This window comes from Echiichthys vipera (genome assembly GCF_963691815.1).
Source record: "Echiichthys vipera genome assembly, chromosome: 5".
Classification (NCBI taxonomy): Eukaryota; Metazoa; Chordata; class Actinopteri; order Perciformes; family Trachinidae; genus Echiichthys; species Echiichthys vipera.
In genome coordinates, this window is record NC_139830.1 from 28,826,750 (window position 1) to 28,844,411 (window position 17,662).

A 17,662-nucleotide genomic window follows, 5' to 3' on the forward strand; every position below is an offset into this window, starting at 1 on the left:
ATACAAAATTGATTAAATATCACGTGTGCATTATACGAATTCAGTTTGACCAGTTATTTTGTTTCCGTCGTGATTTGCGCATGTAGCACACTGTGGTACCCTGAAAAGAAACCGTTTACTGATCTTCTCACACATTCAACATCTTTGTGCTGCTGCTGCTGCTGACTCAACTACTACATCCGGGTAACCGTGGTGACCTTGCTAGGTTGATCATCATGGCGGCTCTTGTCAGGTTGGGTTCTGTGTGTCGCAGAGGAGTCAAACGTGAGAACTACTGTCTGTTTTCAGTGTTTCTGTCTTATGTGACCGTATGTGCTTACGTTAGTGTAGTGGCTCAGTAGCTGGGCGTTTTGACACAAGGTTGGTCGTATGTTAGCCACGAGCGAACAAACCACGTCGTTGCTACTTCCAAGTTCACGACTTTCGTTAACGTTAATAAGCACTGGGTAACTGAACGCCACCGGTTAAGGTTAGTAAGGGGCTAGCAACCGTAACTCTCTGACACGGCTAAACAGTGATGCACACTGGGGGGCTGAAATTGCTATTGATGACATCAGACTGTCCGTGACATTATTACTCGCACGATACAGCGAAACACGAGTCAAAAGTCTGTGAAATATAAGTTAACATACTTGTTGATAGAACTGCATGCCGTATACAACTTCATAACAAGCCTTTTCTGAGAGAACGAGACCCCGTTTTTAATTCGGCATATATAAGATAAACAGACGTGGTTTGAATCCGTTTTAGCAGGAGTTCATGTCGGGTTAAGACCGCTCGCCACCGCCCTCTTTTGGGGGGACTGTTTGGGTCGACTGTTTCCAAAAACATACAATTGGCTGTGTGGAAACAAGTTACCTTTTTTTTCTTTTCTTTTTTTTTTCTCACTGTTTATTGCTGTCTTTAAATGCCCAACTATATTATTTTCAAAAAGGATAAAATAATAAATAAATAAAAATCAGACATTCAATTCAATTTTATTTACAGTGCCGAATCATAACAAAAGTTATCTCAGGACACTTGACAGAGTAGGTAAAGACCACACTCTATGACTCATTTCTGATTTACAAAGACAGGAATTCCCCCATTGAGTACACAGTGGGGTTGAAAACCTTCCCTATAACAGGCAGGAACATCAGACAGAGCCAGCTCTGTGGAGGACGGACATCTGTCTGCACTGGTTGGGGAGAGAGAAAAGACGGACACAAAGACAGAGACAGAGATCAATCGCTTATACTATTTTAAGGCTGTATTTGCAGCATAACAAACATAGTTTTGAGCCTGTGGGACCTAAGTTTATTTTAATACCCTTGGTATTTATATTAAATACATATTTTTGAGACAAAAAAAATACCCTGGACCTTAATATAATCAATAGGGGGCAGAGCAGGATACGTTGTTAACATAATTTGTCTTCGTGTTTTAAATTAAAAGATGTGTTGTGCTCAGTTGATGTGCTAAACTGACTTAATACGAGTGTATGATAGTTTATTTGTGGTTTACAGTTCATGCAATTTCATCTTTGTGCCCATTTAGAAACATACCTTTTTTGTCCTTTCTCTTCAGCTCTGTTCTACCAATGTACGTTGTTGGCCAGGCCCCTGGTTGTACCACACAAATCCCAGGAGCAGCCCTACCAGCTGACAGCAAGGATTCATGCATCGCAGGCTCTATATGGTCAGTGTTGACACATGAAGTACGCAGTAGTACGCCCGTTATATACAGGGAGTATACAGAACAACAGGAAAACCTTATTACATTTAGCAAACCAACAGTGTGACATACCACAGCCTCAAGAAAGGACCACAGAGTTGAATCAACACCTGTGACAACAAGTAAACACTATAAGCTACACTTTTTCCACCTTTGACTGAACTACACCATTACCACTGCAAAACATTGTAAATGAGATTTCATCAAACCAAGTAATGCTCAGTCAAGTTACACAAGACAATGCACAGTGAAATGCATGTGATAGTGATCTGTTGAAGTGGCCAAAGTCCAGCGTACTATACTCTGGTTGTAGAGAGTGGAGCAATATTAATACCAATGAACATGTAAGCGTGTACTGGATCATTTTGATACCTCCCTTGTTTAGTTTTTGCCATTATGGCGATCGATACAGTGTAGTGGCTTTACTGTAGAGTCATATGTATATCTACTTCTCACTATACAGGGAGCAGTTTGACCTGAAAGCAGGTGGCCGATGATGATGCAGGGCTGTTGTTTTGTGGTACAGATTTAGCACCCTAAATGCTAGAGTGGTGGCAGTATTTTGACACCAGGTTCATGTAAGGTCAACTTTCAGCCACTGTGAGCCACTATTCTGGTTAGTGGGTAATTTACTGGAAAGCTAAGTCTATCTGTCAAATGGCTCGGTTTAGGTTCTTAATATTCTTAGTCCTGTTTTACGTTGTTGGGTTTTTTTTACCAGCCAGAACAGCAACACTGGTATTGTTTTGTCTGTCTGTCTCTGTTCTTGAGGCACCCACTGAAGCAGGACGCGATCTGGCGATATTAAAATGTGATGGTATTTGTCTTTGACGTGATAAGTTTTCCCGCGATATCAGTACGTAAGTGGATAAACGGCTACAGTGAGTGACTGATAAGACAGTCTGTAAAGAGAAAGTGCCATCAGCACTGTAACAAAAACACTTAAGTGGGCCACCACAGCTTCTTTAACATCAGGCTGCAAGTTAAAGTCACAGTGTCAGCACCTGACGAACCTGAAGCGTCCGTATGGGACAAGTTGGGAGACAGACGGGCTCTGCCGTCTGGTTTGTGTCAAACAGGATCATTTTGATAACTCTCTTGTTTTCATGTCGGCTCCATTGGAAGAAACCATCAGTGTTTAACTGATTCATCAACTTGATTTGCCCGCCTAGTGCAGCGTGTGAGGGGAAACAGTGACACAGACACACACAGACTGATCAGTCAATGTAGATACGGTTCATATGTTGAAAGCGCATATACAGCGGGAGAACACAAACATCTTCGATTTTTGAAACCAGCTCTTCGCGTCACCAATCCACGAGAAGTTGTGAGACTTACAGGACAGGGTTATTGTGCAAGGTCAACATGGAGTGGGAAAGCAGTGACGCTCATGACCACAACGGCGAGGCACTGGACATCCTCTTCTGGAGGACTAGTTTGAAAATATGGATGTCAACGAGCTAGAAGCTTGTTTCAGGAAGCTAAGTTTTCGCAGCCAAGGAAAAATTAAAAAATCCTGAGATGCTAACTGTGACCGTGTTGCATAGGCTGTATTGCCGTGCATCATTATTCCTGCAGGAAGATGCCCTGCATTCTAAAAATTGATTAGGAAAAAGGAGTTCTCGATTGGCCCTCAAGGAATTGATGGGATCGCTCTACCTTGGAATTGATTACTCAGGCCCATCCCTACTATGCAAAGACACCTGCAGCACCACCTGCTAAAATCAACCACGCCTGTAAAGAAAATCCTTCGGATACTCGAATAAAATGGCATCTGACCAGTCCCAGCCTGGTCAGATGCGTACATGAACTGAGTAAGTCTTTTGGATGAGAGGTGAAACGTCTTCCTAGACAAATAACCAGTCCAGTTGCTTTTGACTGAAATTGCTTTGAGGATATGCTCCAGTAGAAAAACATAAATCATTCGGTTTTAGAAAAAAAAAAGTGCCTCTACGTGTACCTAGAGCGTGTTGTTTGTTTTGCAAAAATCCACTGTGCCTGTATCATCCTGTCCACTCAGTGCAAACTGACTCTCAGGCACAGTTTGTGTGCACATGTCACAGATCCCACCTCCCGCTCGCACATGTAATATCACAGGCACACACCTTAAGCTAAGCATACGCTAAATCACGTTAGCAGTTGCTAACTCTGAGTAAGTAAGCCAGCCTACCTCCATGTTGCATGTACTCCATGCTGTTTATTGATGAGGAGACATGAGGAGCTCAGTGGTAGAGGGCGAGGGGCTGCAGCTTTAAAGAAATTACTCAAATTATTAATTGCTTCTGCTTGAAATGTTCTATATCATTAATAATAAACAAAGTGAGCTTTATTGTCAATTCTTCACATGAACAAGACATAGAAGGAATTGAAATTTCGTTTCTCACTATCCCATGTGTAGACAAGACAAAGACAAGACTCAATTAGTAAAGTAGCAAGACACAAATGGTAAGTGACACAACATAAATGATCTAACTGCTACAATAATACAAAACAATAGTAATAATAATAAAAGCTGCCCTGCCTAAAAAAACAAGGCGCAGGGGTGAATGTCAGTCCCCCACACTATCTAATTTTTGAGGGCACCATTTAGCTCCGCCCAAGACGATTGTGATTGGTTTAAAGCAATACAAACAAGCCAGAGCGTTTTTTCCCGCCTATCCCAGAATGATAAGCTGGTGTGAGTACGGCCTGGCTATGCAACACTACAATTTCTATAATCCAACTCAACAGCTTCTTGTGTTATACCCTCCCTGCCTGATTAATGCCCACATCTTTCAAGCTTCACAACAAACACTGATAAAGCCAGCTCACTGTCCACCTTTAAGACAAACCTGGGCTAAAGTTGTCGGTAGCTATTAAATTCTGTCTGGTAGGCTTTTACATGTCTGTGTATGTCCAGTAGCTTCATACTTACACTAAACATGGGAGAGGTATCGATCAGATTAAATATCCAGCTTTTTGTTTGGGCTCAATTTTTATTTAATTTTACCATGCAGATGATTAAAAGTGCTTATTCTCTGCTGTTTCTCTTGCTCTTCAGCGGGCTCTGGCTCCAAAGCCGCCTCTTTGCACTGGACAGCAGAGCGAGTCCTGAGCATCCTGCTTCTGGCCATGGGACCCATTGCCTATTATAACCCCACTCCTGTCATTGACTACTCCCTGGCTGCTGCCTTGACCCTGCATGGACACTGGTAAGACGGTCAAACTCTAACTAAATTTAACGTATTGAATGACGTCCAGCTGGGAGGAGGCCTCGGGGAATGACCCAGGACTAGGTGGAGAGATTATATCTCCACACTGGCCTGGGAACGCCTCGGGATCCCCCAGTTAGAGCTGGTTAATGTGGCCCGGGAAAGGGAAGTTTGGGGTCCCCTGCTAAAGCTGCTGCCCCCGCGACTTGAGCGGTTGAAGATGAGATAAGATGAATCACCACAATACCCTCCGTGTCTAACCCACAGCTTTCAAATGACATAGTTTCACATCCTGTTTCCTAGTTACTTACACAGCAATGGTGTGTTTTTGTGTTCTCGATTGGGGGCCAGAGGAAGGCCAGGCTACTTCCTATTGCAGTGGTAGTTCTTGTCCCTGTGCTGTATACAGCCCTATATGCTCTTAGTTACCAGCTTATTAGGTACATAGATCCTACCAGAGCATGTGAGCGGAGTGGAGCGAATGTCTGCTCCTCGCTCACGGGGCTGTTCATTCCCTCCTCTCTCTTAATATCATTCCACGCTCAGCTAGATTTCATGTCGCTCCACTCAAAAAGCTCACCACTCACTCCAAAAACAGAACAAAAACCTGTGTTGTAGTTATCAGACAGGCTCATGATGCATTCACGTGTTTTTCGAATGGTCCCATTTCTGGAGTTTGGAAGTTGTTCCTGAGACCCGTGTTCATGAGCACATGTCCTAACTGTGAAAGGACAGGTGTTGAAGTTTATTGCTCAGAGCATTTAAACAACAAGTTGTCAGGTGGGCCTGGTGGCTGTGGTTAGCAAGCGTACCGAGGCTGGAAGTCCTTGACGCAGCGGACGGGGTTTGTTTCCCACCTGCGGCCCTTTGCTGCATATCACCCCCTCTCTCTCACTCCTGTTTCCTGTCATTCTCCAACCTGTCCTATTCAGTAAAGGCAAAAGTTGTTAGCTGTTTCCAGGATTTATAAGTGATTTTGTCCCACATTTCTATTGTAATAGGGTCTTTACGATAAGCGTTTTGCGCTGGGCTCACGCAGAGACCCAGTAAACGGCTAAATCCACGTTAGCATTAACATTAGTACGGTATAACACCCGTTCATAAACTGCCTATTCACAAACCTGGTGTGACTCCCTATAAACTTCCATCATTACGTCTTCTTCCCAGGTCGTGATCGTTAAATAGTTTGAGAAACTCAGACGCACAATACGATTTTCCAGCTTGACGTTGCACTCTGGTTGCCTAGGAAACGGAAACTTCACACTTGAAAGGTCAGCGGCAACTAGGTCAAAGCCTAGTAGGACTTGGAAAAACCTATCCTTGCATTTATCTTCAGCAGGCTGGACTAGAGATTGGCGGTTCGAGTCCTTTGATATTCTTGGTTTATTAAATTAAATTTGAGTTCCTTTATCCTGGGAAAACGCAAGTTTGTCGGGTAAATCTTGTCGTCTCGAGGCCTGCAGGGAGTTGTAGTCGATTGCAAATGGAGTGTTAATTTGACTGCTCAGCATCCAGGTCAAACACAATCATCCTTACCTCTGTGGTCACCGTACACCAGCAGATTGTGATATAACACAATCAAAAGCATTTGGGAAGTATGAATGAAAGCCCTTTAAATCCTCCACAATCTTATTTCTGAAACGTCTCTACCCAGTACAAATATTTAGCTTCTTAACTCACCCTTACGGGACCAAAGGCAAACTTTGTCCAATGGGGCTTTGGCGGGCCAGGGGTGTGGGGGCAGTGATTCAGCCATCTCACCGTAGCTGTCAGCAGCTTTTAATTCAGCCCTGCTTAGTTCCGGCTCTGTTTGCAGACTTGAGAAGGTGGCTTTAGCTTAGCGTCACAGCGGTGTGTTCTTCCATCAGTCAGAGCGCGGACTAAACTGTGTGGCAGGTGTAGGCCACAAATCCCAGTCATGAGTAGTGATAAGTCTTCTTAAGCAACGGCTTTAGGGGCAGGCGCATATCTTTAAAGGGTCAAGCCATGTGCTCTTTGACCAAAACCATTTGGCCATTTCGTGAAGCATGAGAAGGTCGGAAAGCTTCCTCTTTTCAGCTGGTACAGGGGTTATGCATAGTCTGTGCCTTACAGGATTGCACTAAGGAATGTTGGCACTGAATGCCTTCAAAAAGACAATGAACTCTTAGAATAAAGGTGGTAGAGGCCTGGCCATTTCATCGGTGTAGCTCCAATAGAAAATATCTGGGTTTTTTTTGGATGGAACAAGCCTTTGTAGATAGGAATGCAAGGCGAGAAATTAACGATAACTCCCAAGGTACATTTTGCCCAAAGTATCCAATTACCAAGCTCCGCCACTTGCGCCGGTGGGTGGAAGCTGAAGATAATGCTTCAATCTGCAGCTTAAACCCATTCACTTCTGAATTCATCAACCATAACACCGTGTTTTGTTCCCAACAGCAACAACTAAGTGTTTTTAATTTGACACTTACCTCTGAAACGAACAACACAACCTTACACATATATTGGCCATGTGTGTGGTGCAAATGTTAGGTGGCCTAAAGCACACTTAAGCTTTCACTCTAAAAAAAACAAACAAAAACAACAAAAAAGGTTTCTCTCTTAACCGACTGTTCACCATTTGTTTGCACGTTTTTGTCTTGTAGGGGTATCGGGCAGGTGTTAACAGACTACGTTCATGGGGACGCAAAGGTCAAGATGGCCAATGCAGGTCTCTTCCTCCTGTCCACGGTCACCTTCGCCGGTCTTTGCTACTTCAACTACAACGACGTGGGCATCTGCAAAGCCATCGCCCTGCTCTGGAGTAAATGAAAAGAACTGTGGACCGGGACGCTTGGGAGGATCTAGACACTGGGGAAGGAGCAGTCTCATCCTGACTGATTGTAAAGATTCAAGGTGTTCTATGTAAATTCTTATAAATATATCATTTTTGAAGATATTACAGCAATTCGCAAGTGTGTAATTTAATAGTCTATCAATTCAGGCCTGGCCTCTGTATTCATTTCTGGCTCAACAACTGGCATCCATTTTGTCTTCTATGACGAGGGATTAGCTTCTGTTCGTGTTTAATGGGGACTAAATTTAAGCTACATCACCCTGTAGATTTTGATCCTAAGTCCAGTTACCTTTAATGTCACGACCAATTCTACAAATCAGATGACTCCTGTATCCTGGCATGTAATCTTTATCCATACATACAAACTTTTTTGACAGCAGCCATGACTTTTCTCAAGTCTTACAGAATAGTGCTGTTTGACATGCCATTAATGTTTGTTCATGTTGGGGTCCTTTTTGTAGCCATTTTCTTAAATGTATTTTGTTTCAAAACAATATGTACATACTACATTTTGCTCAAAAACCCATCAGGAGTAACGGCAGCACTACAGGTCTTAGCAGTGTTTGGTTGGATTTTCACATCACCCTCCACACTAACCCTAACCCCTGGACAAATGATTCACAAGGTCCATTTTTTTTTGTTGCTACAGCAGTGCCAGTATACAGCCTAGCTTCAGTGTACTCGAGTGTCATCGTATCTTGACTGACATGGTGCAGTGTTGGCAAGTCAAAGGTGTCTTTGTAAAGGTTCTACCCGTCAAGGGTGCATCACGGTGGTTTATGCAGAGAGCAGCAGACAGCATTTGCTTTTCTTGGCCTGGTTAATCCAGCTCTGCTGCTCTATTGAAGGTTCATTAAAGGTAAGGTAGGCAAGATCTAAAATGCATCATACATTTAAGCCATCCAGCAATACCCAACCTACCTGTGCATGTCCAGCAGTGGCTAATGAAGTCCGGCAGCGTACAAACTCTTGTCAGCTAACAGTGGTTCAGGGTCTGAAAGAAATGGCTGCAAAATGCCGTCCTCTGCCGATAAAATAGCACTCGAGACGCCTCTGTAATATCGAGTTGTGTTGTACTTCATGTATAAATGACAAACTCCTTCCACGGTGTGAGTGAGCAAACGGTAAATAAATAATACAAAAAAAGACATACATGGAAATAGAAATGTACATTTATTTTGTTCATATAAACACACTTGGCAATTTTTTTCACAAGTTTATAACCTCTGGGCAAATGAAGCAGAAACATTTCAGGCACTGTTCCTCAACGTGAGCCTGTTTGATTAACATTCACTATGGCTGGCTAATCAAAAGTATTGGTGATGGCATGTACCATTTGAACATTAATTTATATAATCTGTATACACACCCAGTCCTTGCATGCAGCTATTAATACCAGCAATTACTTTTGTACTGCTGGAATGGGCGTTAGAGGTTAAGTTCATTGCTGTAATGGATTTAATTTGTCACAATGTTCATGCAGTAAATGTTTGAGAGCTCACAGGTTTGGTGTTGGTCTGTTTGCTTCCTACAGCAATTTTTAATTTGTCATTTCTGTCAATTTATGTCTCTATTGTACGCACAAAATGAGGTGTGGCAGAAAAATGCACTCTTCCTGCCTCGGTGGAATAAAGTCTATACACAAGTCTTTACATATGTTTTCATATTTTGACATTTTATGACCCAAAGATCAACACAGTGTATAAAACAAGTACAAAAGGAATATATGTATAAAAATGCTTATAAACTGTTAAAAAGTTACTTCGACAAGCCATTCAGATTTGGCTGCAATTTCTGTGAAATGCAGGCTCATGAGAATATATCTTTACACACACACACTGATCTCTGATTTATTTCCCTGCCATGTCTTTAAAAAAGACTATAGAAAGACCAGTGTTGTATCAAGGAAAGGGTCTCCCTCCTGTTAAAATGATAGCACCCTCCGTGGTTAAGGTAAGGGCATGAGGTTTGGTTCAGTTTAAGGTAGAGGAAACATCTCGATGGAGAAACCGTCTTCACAGCATCGTCATTCCCGAGACTTACTTTTGGGGATAGAAACGTGCGGTCATGGGGAAACGGGACAATGCTAAAAAAACGGTTGTGTAGTGGATTTACACGTTCACAGATTTGAGGCATACAAGACGCGTGAATATTCACGGTCAGTGTGGTAAATGGCTAAATGACACTGAGGACAATAAGCCTACTGCTGATGGATAACATTAGCTTGAGTAGGATGCTGCTACAGTCGTTCTGTATAATAGCATCAGACTGTTGTCTCCGACTAAATCTAAGCCTGGAACAGTTAGCTGATCCCAGTTTGGTTATTTACAGACAACACTTACTCTAACGATAGGGATTCATTCAAGTATAGACGTGTGGAAAGGCATATCTGGCCGCTGTGTTAGGTCATCCCAATGGGGAACGACTGAGGGGGCATGTCCGCGGTGAGTATTCCTTTTTTTTTTTTTTAGGTATCACAACCGCTCAGGCTCAGTTAACGTCACAGAACACTTGTTTGTTTATGAAGTTCATGATCTAAACACATCTATCTATAGGCCCTTCTGTTTTTCATTCCCCAAAAAGGGAAGCAGCCTTGAAGTTTTGTGAAGTACCGGTATGCGTTTCAGACAGGGTAAATACAGGTACATTTAGACAGTATGACAAAAGTAATTATATAACAGTAGAAAAATTCAAAATACAAGTATGACACCCAAAAATGAGCATTTGTCCCCTTGAAAGGCAGCCATGAAAACAACCAAAAAGAACAAAGGCTACCTTGGCTGTATCAAGGTGCACCATATAATTGTTCTAATTCAGTCCATTAAATCAGGATTTCACTGGTGCACTAGTGCTCCTCTCACAGCCCCAGGTGTTACTATGGAACCTCAAAGCTCTCATTACAACAGAATGAGGGCCAAGGGATAAATGCTATTATGACATTTAAATTCTATCCAATAAAGCTGTCATTATGAAAATGAATGATGAAACACAATTTTTGGTTTCTTCAATTATTTCACAGATTGTTGGTTCGTTTCAAACTGTTCCACTTGTCACAATGGTTATATTTAATATTGAACATTTTGGGGCTCATTATGCTTCAAGGTTAACTGTTATTAATTTAAATCACTAAGGAAAATAATACATTTAACTAAAAACTCCAGTTTCTTCAACATATTCAACAGTAAACTGGCTGAACTCTGCTTACCATACAAAAGATATGTACTCTTTTGTCCAGGTAGTGTTTCATTCATCTGTCCATTATGTGTCATTTTGCCATAAATCCTTCAGTTAGTATACTTCATACTGTGTCAGTGGTACTGCATAAGTCTTGTTTTTGTAATGGGTCAAACCTGTATTATGAAACTGCATACACAGAAAAAAAAAAAAAAAAAAGACATGGCCATCAGTGCAGCAGGTTGACAATTTAGCATTTCATCCTTAAAGCTGAAGTCTGTAACCTTCTGTTAGTCATGTACCTCTACCTCTCTGTCTGCTCCTTTTTCATCTGCTAGCCCACTGTGCCTTTATTTGAGAAATAGGTGATACAGTAAAAGAATATTGATTCATATTTGATCAGTGCTGCCTAGTTTCACAGTTTGATCAGAGTTCATTGACACTACGTCAGAGACTCCACTGCTCTAAGGGCGCACTCACACTGTCGTTCTGTACCGGGCCAAAACCGTTTTTTCAGCTAAAGCCTAGTACGTTTAAGCAGTGTGAGTGCACCCGTTCCGCGCATAACAGCCGACAGCCGCCCACGGCCCGCTTGAAAGAGGTGGGCTTTAGCGGAGCTGTTTGCACATGTACGAGCACGAGCGTGCGCACGTGTACGAGCACGAGCACGAGCCCTACGGCAGTAGCGTTATGTGCGCCTGTTCGGACATGTAAATAGAAGGACGGACCATGCGTGGACATTTAACAACAACAACAATGGCGGTGAAAGGTTCACGTTGGTGTGGTGCGGAGGTGGAGTGTTTACTGCAGATTTGGTCGGATGAAAATATTCAAAAACAGTCGACAAGACGCACAAAAACTCAGAGGTCTGTGGAAAGATTTGTAAACAAAGCCACACACACGCGATCAATGCGTGTGACGTGTTACGGCGTGATGTCGTATGGACAGCAAGAAGCATTGGCCGGCCCTGGCAGTGTTAGTACAAACGGGGCTGGGGCGCGGGGGGGAGGGAGGGGGGACAAGTACCCTAAAGTCCGGGTCGCGGTGCGGAAGGACAGTGTGAGTGCGCCCTGAGTGGTCGGTGTCAGTCAGGAGCAGATAGAGAGGAGTCTGGGAGCAGACAGGAACAGAAGGTGGAGGGAGAGAGACGTGACTTTTGCACAGATCTACTGTCTCACTGTGCTGTCAGGATGGAGTGACATGGGAGAAAAGAAAGTTAAAAGTTGCCGACTTCAGTTTTAAAGAGAACAGGATGATTTTGTTCTGATGATATTTTGAAATCATTTACTGCATAATAAAACAACCTCGCAAGCGTCATCCACTTCATCTTTACCTTTAGGATGCAAGACCAGTTTGTTCAGACAGGGCTTATCCTCATCGGGCTCAAACCCCAGGAATTCAGAACGGTACATGGAGGACTCAAACGTATAGGTGTTAGATGCCGTGCTTTTGGTCATGAAGAACAATGCTTTGTGCTGGGTTTCTTCAATATTGCTTGGCAGGTCCTATAGAAAAACATGACAAACCTGACTTAATGGTCTGATCCGTCACAGTGCTGAACAGTGGACAGGTTGCAGTCAACAGAATGGAAAATCTAAGCAACCCCGGGCGAACCTTAACATATAAATGAGTGACGTTGTAAGAGCCATTTTTGGGTTATGTGGGTGTTTGTGTTTATTTTCTTTGTGTATTTCCTGGAGGCCCCAGTAGGTGGCGCTTGGCACTGTTGGGTGTAGGAGGTGTTAAATACAGCCACATGGGATTACTCAGCAGGTGTGCTGCTGACAGGAGAAAAAGCAAACCGTTTTTTGACCGTCTGCGTCGTCGGCGAGTCGGGTTCATCGTAGCCATTTGTTTCAGTGTTCCTTTGTTGTGTTGTTTGTATGCACGTTCGATAAGGGTACAGTTTTGTCAGGAGCCAAGGTTTGTAAATGAATGTTTGCAAAAGGCCGGAGACGTGTCGGATTCACTGCACCCGGAAAACGACGGACGCGTCAATTAAGTTCAAGCCAGCGGCCCCTCAAGTGGCTCAGGTTCGCTTTATCATTTTATGTTAAGAACAAGTCATTACAGAAGTGTTTGCACATGCACGTCAAACCGTGTATCTGCGGGTACCTACAGTATTTATTCACTTCAATTTAATAAACATTCAGGTGATCCTTGTCCACTTCCGTCAGCGACGCATGACCATGTCATATCATTACCGGTGAAAAAGCAACCGGCTTTAGAACTTTTACCAGTCATATTTAGTTTGTGATACAATCTTCTGACCTAGCAGTACCACACTACAGATACAGGTTTGTCATTTAGTCATCAAACAGATTGAACAATTGTCTTTAACATGCTTGAAATACATTTCTCCTGAGGGTAGTCCTGCTGTGGTTATGCTAGGCCTAATATGAGGTGGCTTATAGCTTGTAAAGCTTAAATAATTGTGTCGTGCTGTAACTTATCATTTGTTTATGCTCACCATTTCCTCAGGTTCAATGCCATGACTATGACTGCAGCACACCACCATGTTCTTCTCTTTCATGTTGACATACAACATGGCGCCCTTCAGCCCTCTTCCCCCCGGGATCTCATGGTAAATCTGGATTTTGAATTTGCAGTCTTAAAGGGAAACAGCGGGAGTGGAAAAGAAAAGCAGCGTGTCACTAAATGAGGGACAGTCATTATGGAAAGGTGAAATCTGAAAATGAAGAGTATTTCTGTCCATCTGTTGTGGACGTAGTGGATGATAAAAAATTACTTATTCAATCCTTTCGTGATACAGTTTTGTATGAGGGTAGCTTTGTCTACACATGTTGAATCTATTATTATTAGAGGTTTTTGAAACATAAGACTTTCAAATTTCATATATACTAATATCTAATGCAAAGAGGCTTCCATGCTCTTGGCAACTGGTCCTCTGTGAGACACGCAGGTGCTTCACTACATTCCAGAAATGTTTTTGCGTTGTCTGGGTTAGCACTATTTCCACGTGTCATGTTAGCCAGAAGAAGCCAAAAAACTTTATATGGTGGTTCTGAAAATGTGTAACAAACAATTCTACCTCCAAAAACAAACTTTACTGATTTCCAGCAAGTTACTTTATTTTAAAAATGCTGAAAATGTCCATATAAAGCTTTCATGATATTGCCCCAATTGTTAATGAAACTAACACCCGTCTTTAAAGGCTGAAGTAAAGTACAATAGTTTGCCGTATTTGGCTGCATCTTACCAGGCTCACATAGCTGATGACTAGTTAAGTTTTGGACTTGAAAGTGACTTTCAGCATTTAAAATCAGGAACTTGTTGTCCTTGCTTCGGACCCAGTAATTCTTGGCTGACTGTTGGGAAATTCCAAAAGCGTCTTGGTCCACATCTGCGTTGACAGAAAAACACTAGTAGGGTCATACGCTTACAATCCCTACTTGAATATTCAACTATGAATGGAGGAAGGATTAAAGCATGACACTGAGGCAATAAATTAACAATAAAAAATGACCTTACCTGTTGCTGTTGCCACTTTAAATGGAGAAAAGAGGAGATTTCAGGATTTATATACAAACATTTAAAAAAGGTATAGGACTTATATTGGCCTGATACGAGCTACAATATCTTTGAGAATATATTTCTACTAATTACCAACTGAATAAAATATGAAATCAGTTTACCTTGAAAGTATAAAGCGTTCCCACATTTTCCTGCATATTTAACAGGGGAGCATCCACTGGTAGCCATCAGGTAGACCTGGTAATAAAAACAAGTCCTTTTGTTGGTTATGTAATACAGTGCATACGTTGCTTGCCATGGTGTCTCCTTCATGCAACGGGTGGTGTCCATTTTTCACTTTCTATAATCGCTTTACATATGAAATATACTGTATATTGAAGGTGGGGGACAAATAAGTAAATATAAAAGTGTCATCTTCCTCCAGAACAGCGTCAGTGCTCCTCTGTATTCATTATCCCAGTTTGTGGAGCTCTCCTGCAGCAGTGATCAGGATTTTTCCCACAACCTTCAGGTGTTCTGATAAAAGTGGTGGCACCAGGCTCTCCCGTAGCTGATAAGGTGGACGGAGATGTGGGCATGTTCAGCTGTTTCACACACGGATAGGATGTTTAATGTGCACCTGTATGGGAGCGACTTATAATGACACATTAAAGGTTGAATATGGAGAATGTGAAGAACAGCGCCATCTAGTGTCTCAAGATCGTAGTCGCAACAACAGAAAATAATTCCAGCAGTCGGGTTGCCAGGTTGGTCAGACCCGGCCCAGAGTCTGTTTGAGCCTGTTAGAACCCATCCCCTCCGGCAAATCGCACCATAAAAACAAGTATTAGAGGAGTTTGACAGTTAGCGTTAGCCGTTACAGCTAAGTAAACATAAAAGTTAGCTAACCGATCAAGGAGACACGTAGCCATTTGGGCGTTTGTGTTTTAATGCCATTGAACTCCTTTGCTTGGCTAATATTGACTCTGGTTTTTACCTTCAGTAGCTGCACGCAACAACAGACAGCCCTGGTCACCAGCAACGCCCAACGCTATTGGCTGGAACAATGTAAGCAGAACGTGACAGAAACTCATTGTCAAAGCCATAAAAAAATTAAAACATTAATTCAGACTAAATACTTATTTTTTTAATGGAGAAGCAATGCTTTCATTCTGTACCCCTCAAAACGACTCGTGGGTGTATTCTCTTAGAAAAAATAAATAAATAAATATATATATATATATATATATTGCTTTTAATGAAGATTCTACATATTCAACCGTTAATATAATATTCAATTATATCATACAATATATTTACAGTTTCCGTAATACTATATACGATATTTCCAACAAGGACTCCAATATCCGTTATTCACTAGTTGTTTTTACCACAGTCGGTGGTTTAACGCCAGGTTCATTGGGTCTACTGCGGAGTTACAGTCAGCGCCTTTACTACTACTTACTAATACTGTCATTTACTACATTTACCACCGACTTAAAACAGACAACAAAGAGAATACAACCGTTCGGACAGTCCACCTTTGAGTTTTCCCTTTCCTTAATACACACATAAGTGAACTTTCAATCGCAAAATGTTTGCCTACAGTGTCCACTGTAGGCTATGCCGCATACACAGACAACAGTCATAATTCGATATCAAATCCTGTCTCTGGAGCAATACCGCGTTCAGCCCGCTTTAACAGAGCATACCTTTAAAGAAGGACAGGTGCCGTATTCAGCACCCCTGCCGTGAAATGCACCCCCTCGCATTAAAGGTGATATTCTGCATCAGAAGTCTGTTGTTTCCACCTATAGGAGTAGTTTATATACAGGTAACCACATTCAAAGCACACACTTTTGAACCTATGAATTGCAAGAAAAGCTGGGATTATATTTAGGAAACGCTGAGTCAAATACATCAAACTTGCTCAAAAGATCCATTGAATTAATTTTGTAATTATGGCTGCAGTATATTTCCACAGAACACACAACAAGGTGTTGTTTTGTGTTCGCTATTACCCAAGTTTGTGATTTTAAACTCTTTAAAATAGTTTAAAGACTGTAAGTAACCAATGTTCTGACCGTTGTGGGTTACCTGTATATAAACTACTGCTTTAGGTGGAAACAACAGCCTTCTGGACCAGAATATCACCTATAATGCCAGGGGTGCATTTCACGGCGGGGGTGCTGAATACGGCACAACACCTGGTTCTACTGTTTCCGCACAGGGCACGTTCACAGTCTCCTTGAATGACATGACAGACAGACAGAAAAATGACCCCAAAATGACTCAATTCGCGCTAAAGCCCTTGAAGAACGGTGCTATTTTTTCTCTCACTGTGGCTGAGGGATGCAGAATCATGTGCGTCGTCTTTAAACACTACTAACTATATCAATCCGCGCTACTCTGATACATTCAGGTGACTTACCTTGGCACTCGTCGACGCTCGCGCAACAACTGTTTCAGACCGGTTTGTGACTTTGCTCGTGGTATTTGTGTAGGTGGGGCATGGGCGCGCGCTTCCTAAATCTGATACGGAAGTGGAAATCAAAAGGTCCTGTTTTTTTCTTGTATCAGTTTTGACTGGAAAACCATGTTTTTGACGTCTAACTTACAGTAGTAGTCAAGACATAAGCAATGGCTGCTAATTTATGGAATACAGAGGAAATTTGGGAAATAAAAGCTTTACCAGATAGTGAGTCACTAATGTTTCACTCTGGTTTATAATTACAATTTAATTTTACCCTTTTATTTTGAAGTCACTTTTCCATTTTCTTCTTCTATCAAGATAGCTTGTGTCTCCTCGTGACCATGCAGCTGTCTGCCAGCAGAGGGCCACTCCGAGCTGAGAAAGAACTGTTAAATCAAAAACAAGGCAAGTTTATTTCCATAGCACAGTTCAACAACAAGGCCATTCAAAGTGCTTCACATCAAACATTAAAAACATTGGGGGGAAACACATAATGGTCATTTAAAACATATATACAGTTACATAAGTTACAGTGCAGTTTACTGAGATAAAACATAACAGATTTAAAACACATAAAAGGTCATTTTAAACATATATACAGTTACATAAGTTACAGTGCAGTTTACTGAGATAAAACATAACAGATTTAAAACACATAAAAGGTCATTTTAAACATATAAAAGATGGTTACAGTTACAGAAGTTACAGTGCAGTTTACTGCGATGAAACATAACAGATTTAAAACACATAAAAGGTCATTTTAAACATATATACAGTTACAGAAGTTACAGTGCAGTTTACTGAAAGTCAGCAGCAAAC

General features: G+C 41.9%; 2 protein-coding genes across 2 annotated transcripts; one reads left to right on the plus strand and one right to left on the minus strand.

Annotated features, from left to right (window-relative positions):
- The first annotated feature begins 193 nt into the window (after positions 1-193).
- On the plus strand, positions 194-10,144 carry LOC310947035 (succinate dehydrogenase [ubiquinone] cytochrome b small subunit B, mitochondrial-like). Its single transcript, XM_083913662.1, has 4 exons — positions 194-264; positions 1,567-1,677; positions 4,754-4,904; positions 7,532-10,144. Exons 1-4 carry the CDS (start codon positions 216-218, stop codon positions 7,695-7,697), a joined length of 477 nt encoding a protein of 158 aa, XP_083769788.1. The 5' UTR covers positions 194-215; the 3' UTR covers positions 7,698-10,144.
- Positions 10,145-10,354: 210 nt separating this feature from the next.
- LOC310947034 (interleukin-18-like) lies at positions 10,355-16,844 on the minus strand. The gene is made up of 6 exons (XM_083913661.1): positions 16,802-16,844; positions 14,553-14,628; positions 14,389-14,403; positions 14,117-14,260; positions 13,367-13,506; positions 10,355-12,401 (listed from the first exon to the last, which is right to left on the minus strand). The coding sequence occupies exons 2-6, from the start codon at positions 14,617-14,619 to the stop codon at positions 12,177-12,179; spliced, it is 591 nt and encodes a 196-aa protein (XP_083769787.1). The 5' UTR covers positions 14,620-14,628; positions 16,802-16,844; the 3' UTR covers positions 10,355-12,176.
- Between the last annotated feature and the right edge of the window lie 818 nt (positions 16,845-17,662).